The sequence below is a fragment of the Accipiter gentilis genome, chromosome 9 (assembly GCF_929443795.1).
Source record: "Accipiter gentilis chromosome 9, bAccGen1.1, whole genome shotgun sequence".
NCBI lineage: Eukaryota > Metazoa > Chordata > Aves > Accipitriformes > Accipitridae > Astur > Astur gentilis.
Genome location: NC_064888.1, coordinates 7,173,499 through 7,179,807, shown reverse-complemented (window position 1 = coordinate 7,179,807; position 6,309 = coordinate 7,173,499). Strand labels below are relative to the sequence as shown.

The 6,309-nt window shown below is 55.6% G+C and overlaps 1 protein-coding gene across 1 annotated transcript; it reads left to right on the top strand.

Annotated features, from left to right (window-relative positions):
• The first annotated feature begins 511 nt into the window (after positions 1-511).
• On the top strand, positions 512-1,740 carry DKK1 (dickkopf WNT signaling pathway inhibitor 1). Its single transcript, XM_049810504.1, has 4 exons — positions 512-703; positions 806-962; positions 1,063-1,173; positions 1,377-1,740. Exons 1-4 carry the CDS (start codon positions 512-514, stop codon positions 1,625-1,627), a joined length of 711 nt encoding a protein of 236 aa, XP_049666461.1. The 3' UTR covers positions 1,628-1,740.
• The last annotated feature ends 4,569 nt before the right edge of the window (positions 1,741-6,309 follow it).

Here is a 6,309-nt window from a genome sequence, read left to right as displayed (position 1 = left end):
CCTTTCCCCGTCCCCGTCCCCCCCCCCCCCCCGTGTCGGGCGAGGCGGCGCGCCCGGCTGGAGACAGCGGCGACGTCGGGGCGTGCGGAGCATCTGGCCGCGAACCGGGGGCGGGGGGGGGGGGGGGGGGGGGGTCGGGTTTGGGGGGGAGAGGTCTGCCCTCTCCGTTGCGAAACTCCCTCCCGGGCCGACGGCCAATGACGGAGCCCTCGGGGCGGGGGGGGGGGGGGGGGTGGTTTTGGGGGCTCATCGGCACAAACCCCCCCCCCCCCCCCCTCCTCCTCCTCCTCCTCCTCCTCCCCGGGGGCCTTTTGAAATCTCATCCGCCGTGCCCTCCTCCCCGAGGGGGCGGGCGCAGGAGGCAGCCCCCGGGGGTATAAAGGCGGCGGCGGGGAGCGCAGGTAGCTGCTGCTCGGGGGCCGCGGGAGCTGCGGGACATCACCACCACCACCACCACCACCGGGGACCAGGGGGCCGGGAGGGAACGGGACCGGGCCGGGCCGGGACGAGGATGCGGGGGCTGGTGGCGGTGTTGGCGGCGCTGAGCTGCGCGGCCCCGGCGGGGCGGGCGGCGGCGCCCGCAGGCGCTCTCAGCTCCAACGCCATCAAGGGACCCCCCCCGGGGGGAGCGGCCGAGGCCAGCGCCGCCCCCGCCGCCCCCTTCGACGGCAGCAACAAGCCGCCGCCGGCCGCCACCCGGCAGGTAGGAGCGGGGATGCACCGAGGCGGGGGGGGGGGGATGACCCAGCGGGGATGGGGGGGGGGGGTGGCAGCCCCGCTGACCCCCTCCGCCTCCTCCCCCCAGCCGTTCCCGTGCGCCGAGGACGAGGACTGCGGCCCCGAGGAGTTTTGCGGGGGGGCGGCCCGCGGGGGGGGTGCCCCGCTCTGCCTCGCCTGCCGGAGACGCCGCAAGCGCTGCCTGCGCGACGCCATGTGCTGCCCCGGCACGACCTGCAGCAACGGTGAGGGGCGGCAGGGCTTGGGGGGGGGGGGGGGGGGGGCGTGGGAGGCGGGTGTCGGGGTCCCACCCGTGTCTGACAGCCGCCCCGCTGCCTCCCGCAGGGCTCTGCACCCCCCCGGAGCCTGTCCACGGAGCCGCCGAGATGGAGGAGGCGGGCGCCGAAGCTCTGCCCCGACGGACGCCCGCTCCCGCCTGGCTCCCCACTGCCAAAGGTAAGGGCATTCCCCGGTGCTGTGAGCCCACTGTCCCCTGTGGGGCCGCCCACCCTGCCCCACCGGCACCCGTGGGGTCGGTCCGGCGTAGCCACCCTGACCCACTGTCCACCACGGGGGGTTGGTCTGGGACGCCCACCCTGCCCCGCCGTCCCCCGTGGGAGCATCCCGGCCTGACCCCACGCCCCGCTGTCCCCACGCAGGTGAGGAGGGGGACTTCTGCCTGCGCTCGTCGGACTGCGCAGCCGGGCTGTGCTGCGCCCGTCACTTCTGGTCCAAAATCTGCAAGCCGGTGCTGCGGGAAGGGCAGGTGTGTACCCGGCACCGGCGGAAAGGCACCCACGGCCTGGAGATCTTCCAGCGGTGCCAGTGCGCCGAGGGGCTGGCGTGCCGCCTCCAGCGAGAGCACGGCCCCGCCGATGCCTCCCGCCTGCACACCTGCCAGCGGCACTGAGCGTCGCCGGACGGATGGACGGGACGGACTCCGGCCTCGCCGGAGCGGAAGGTTGTTTCTCAAGGGAACTACTTTTTAAGCGACTAATTGCAGTACGTTACTGTGTTGTGAATACTCGAGCTGGCACTTAGCTGTACATAACGCCGGGACTTTTAATGACTTTTTTTTTTTTTTTTTTTTTTTTTTTCCGCCGAGGGTGCTGCCTTGTGCTCTTCAAGCCGTGACTGTGACTTTGTACACACTGGGTTTTTTTTAAAAAATCTAGGTCAAAAGGATGCGACCGTCTGTTTGCGAGCGAATAAACCGTTCTTTAAAAATCAGCCCGAGCCGCCTGCGCATCCCTGCCTGCACGTTTCTGCCTGTGCATGGCGGCTGTGCTCCCTCCCTGCCCCATGGGAGAGGAGACGCGGTCTGGGGTGGAAATGCCCAAAGGGGTGGAGGGGGGGGCTCATCTGCTCATCGCCAGCACCCCACGGCAAAGGCTGCTTGGTTATCACTATTTATTCCGCTGCTTTTTAGGAATTACGGTGTGCCATGGCAGCCACCGGATACCCTCTGGCCACCAGACGCAGGGCCGAGGATGGGTGCTGGGGCTCTGGGAAGGGCAGGCGGCAGTGAAACACCCTCCTGCCTGGTTTTTCCGTGGGTTGAGGACGGAGTGAAGGATCACCAGAGGGGCTGTGCTGGACCGCGGCAACGGGTGCTGAGGAGCACAGTGATCTCAGCTGCTCCATCAGCGCAATCTTTGCTCCATGCACAATAAAGACTTATTTTTTACTTCATTTTGCAGCCTGTTACTGTGAGTTTTCGCCCTTTCGGGATGGCTTGGAGGGAGGGGAAGCTGCAAGCATGCTTTTTTTTTTTTTTTTTTTTTCCCCCCCTACCCCCCCTTTAGCTTCTAATACTGTCCACCTATTGCAAGTGGTTGTAAGTAGGCGTGGAGCCAGAGTGGGGGGCCATGTCGTGCAGCATGGGGCTGGTGGGCAGCAGGTGCGGTGCCGGCAACTCTGTCCTGTGCCTACCTGGCAAGCTGCCCTCAGCCTCCCTGCAGTCTGAGGAAGGTGTTTGGGATGCAAAACCGTGCTGGAGTCTTCGCTGTACAACTCAAAAGTGCTTTGTACCCAAAGTCCAAACCTGACTGCAAAGCAGCGCATCCCTGCGTGGTTCCAAGGGCACCGTGTCCCATTTGCAGGGATGCTCCGGCAGTGCCACGTCTTGTTTTAAAATGCAACCCGCTCGCTAGTGTTTGGTGCCTCTAGCGTTAATGCTGCCTATTTAGGGACCTCAGGGATTGCACCGGTACGTGGGATTACTGAATACAAACCCAAACTGCAGCTCTCTCAGGAGTCTGCGAGTACCGGCCGGTGCTGAACCAAGCCCCCAGCTACAGAAAAATGCAAAGGAGGGAGCACACAGCCCCACGTAGAGGGAAATGATTTAAAAAAGGAGCCTTCCTTTTGCACGGGCGAGGGATCATCCCCGGCTTCCCTCCAGCTCTGTTCAACGCAGGGGCTGGGTGGCAGCCAGGCAGGCTGAGAACAGCCAAAGCTGCCCCAAACCGGGGAATAAAACACGGATGGTCCTTAAACCACCTAAATGCACCGGGGCGTTTGCGCCCATCAAACTATTTGCAGCACCCAAGGAAAACGGCTGTAGCCAGAGCTGCAGATGCCATAAGCTATTATCCACAGGTCGCAGCGATGTTGCGCGGTGACACTGCTGGATGGCACGTGTTTTAAGTCTCGCCATCCCGGGTCTGCGCTCTGGAAAAGCTTTTACAGGGGTTGCAGCATGAGCTGGGTGGGGTTTGAAGCAGCCCCCGAAAGAGTTCATGACAAAGGCTTCAGTTTTGTGCTTTAATCGTTGTGCAAGGCTTCAAAAATTTTTTAAGAATACACATTTTAAAATACTTTTTAAAAATAGGTACTTTTAAAAAAAATTACTATTTCATAACATACTTAAAAATAATAATGATTATGCCCAGTCATAGTCGATGGCACTGGAGCAATGAAGGTACCTGGCTATGAACAAAAGCATCAGTAACTATTTAGATTAGTTCAGATCTGACATTAAGAATGGCATATTTTATCTCAGTACATATGAAATAATAGTGACATTAGGCTTAGATTTTTTTTCTCCATACAGTTACAGCACTCTCTCCTTCCCACAACTTTGACGGCAGTGCATTAAATACCAATCATGCATCTTTTTGGGTCAGACTCACATTATATCAAACCTTGCCCACTCGCAAGCGCACTTGGGTGGACGTGGAGCTCAGCATCATTACACCCAGCTCCTTCCTTGCAAACACCTTTCAGCACCAGCATGGCCTTGCGGTGATACCCAGCACTCTTTGGCACTTCAGGCACCTTAACAAAGTGATTATTTTGGTCTGAAAAACCTCGGGCGCCATTTCTTGTCATAGTACCGTATTCTCCATCCTTTTCTGTTTCGGGCAGTTTGGCTATCTCTGTAGTTGTCGGTGCATTAACCAGAAATGACTTTATGCATCTTATGCCTTGATGTTCTTCACTTTCTCATTCTGAAAAAAAAAAAAAAAAAAAAAAAAGAACATTTTTAGCCGCACTTCTTAGGCAAGAAGAACAGCTCAAGCCAGCACTGACGCAAGGCATAAGGGACTTCCAAAGCACAGGTTGCGTCTGTCTCCTGTTGCCGATGCCCAGCAGAATGGATGCTAACACAGCAGATCTCTGGAACAATTAGTTTCATGGATGGATTTCACAAAAGCAATGGTTTTGTGGGGGGGTTCCCCCCTTTCCTTTTACCACAACCCAGGATCTCTACCCATTTCTGCCTCATTTGAACTTTCAGGGTTTGTTCTTCAAGTAGAGCGCCAAGAAATTGGATTTAGTAACATCCCTCAGGAAGAAAAAAAAAAATTGTGACAATATGACCCCATGTCTGTTAAGACTTAAACCCCCAGTTTTTAAGGGAGAGATTTTCAGTCGTCCCTTGGCTCTGTGCATCATTCAGCCCCCAGAACCTGAACCCGTCTTAGATCTTCAGCAACCTGGGAAGTCAAAATACTCATTTAGTGCCAACAGCAGCTCAGAAATGCGGATAAATAGTACCTGAGCCCTGACCTGTAAATGTGGTCACAGCGAGGCAAAAGCAAAAGCTGTCTGTGCCCCCGGTACAGGGCAAAGGCACCTGGAAGATGGGTGGGAGCATCAGGATGCCCCGAGGAATAAATAGGCAGCATCACCACAGTCCCTCCTGTATTCATACCCCCACCAGTGGATGCTCTGTATTTCAGAAATGTCTGAATTTACACTTGCAACCTCAAAAAAAAAATAAAAGGGGGTGGGGGTGGTGTGGGAAGTTGGACATATATTGATCAGACTGGGAAAAGAGGGGATGTGGCAAGCCCTTGACGTTGAACTGGCTGGTGTGTCTGGATCTGGATCTCATGCTCTGATCCAGAGAGATGTGGAGAAAAATGTTATTTCGGTGCATGACACACAATCCAGTAACACCTGTAGTAAAAGGCATCTCAGTATGTCCCTCCCTGACCCATCTCCTCTCTAATGAAATTATTTCTAAAAAAAAAAAAAAAAAAAAAGAGAGAAAAAAACCAAACCCCTATTCTAAGCAAAGAGTAGAGCTAATAGAAGAAGCAGGGTTTGGTGGGCGAGGAGGTTTAGCACCTCTTGTTTACTCACTCTTCCTGGTTACAGGGCTGGAAGAGCTAACAATAAAGCTCTGTAAAGTTAAATATTGTTCTTTATAACAATAAAAAACCCCAGAGCATTGTAAAGCAGCCTCCCCTAATGACTGGTTGCTGGCAGCACATACAACCCTTCCCCTTCATTTCTCCTTCAAATGAAACCCTGTATCACGCCCAGCCGGTGGAAGAGCGGCTTCAGCCCTGGCAGAGCGTAGAGAAGCACAACCCCATCGTCACTGCTATATGGGCAGCGCTGCTATGTGGGCATCGATGCTATATGGGCATCGATGCTATATGAGCAGCGCTGCTATATGGGCATCGCTGCTATATGGGCATCAATGCTATATGGGCATCGATGCTATATGGGCAGCGCAGCCCTACGCAGGGCACGAGGGTACAGCGCGTGCCCTGCTCAGCCCTTGAACTGGGTGCCTTGCCAGGTGGGAAAGGAGCAGGCGATATCCCCTCCGAAGCTTTACCTTTCGAGGGTCTAAAGGAAGACAGAATAAAAAACCCCAGCACGTATCTTGGTGGGGTCTGAGCCTCCGCAGTGGTAGGAGACCGTATTTAAGGGGTCTGCGTGGGCCGGATCGGTGCCTGCGGTCCACTCCTTCATGTATTCCTCCCAACAGCTACAACTGTGGTATTCCAGGTTTTACGGCTCTCATTCCCTTCAATATCCATTTATGGGCCAATTTGCTCCTAATTTGCCTAATTATTGAATTTTGTGGAAGCCCTTTCTGGACTCTTAACAACTGGCTTGTTACATACCTTGCCTCTCTGCTGCACTCGGCTTAAAAAAAATAAAGCAACATTCCAGAACCTCATAGCCCTACCCCAGCCCTGAAATTACATGAGCTGTAAAAATGCAGATGGCTTCAATGATTTGAAGAGAAAATTGAATCACTCTTCCAACTATGCTATGGTGTTCCTGAGATGATTTTTCTGCACTGTGGATACAGATTTCAAGGAGATGCTTTCACAGAAGCATCAT

Bases quoted from the DNA above. Each gene is read 5' to 3' on its own strand.
- DKK1 (XM_049810504.1), top strand. From the start codon at position 512: ATGCGGGGGCTGGTGGCGGTGTTGGCGGCGCTGAGCTGCGCGGCCCCG. The intron at 963-1,062 runs GTGAGGGGCGGC...TGCCTCCCGCAG, and splicing joins CGGCACGACCTGCAGCAACG to GGCTCTGCACCCCCCCGGAG. The intron at 1,174-1,376 runs GTAAGGGCATTC...GTCCCCACGCAG, and splicing joins CTGGCTCCCCACTGCCAAAG to GTGAGGAGGGGGACTTCTGC.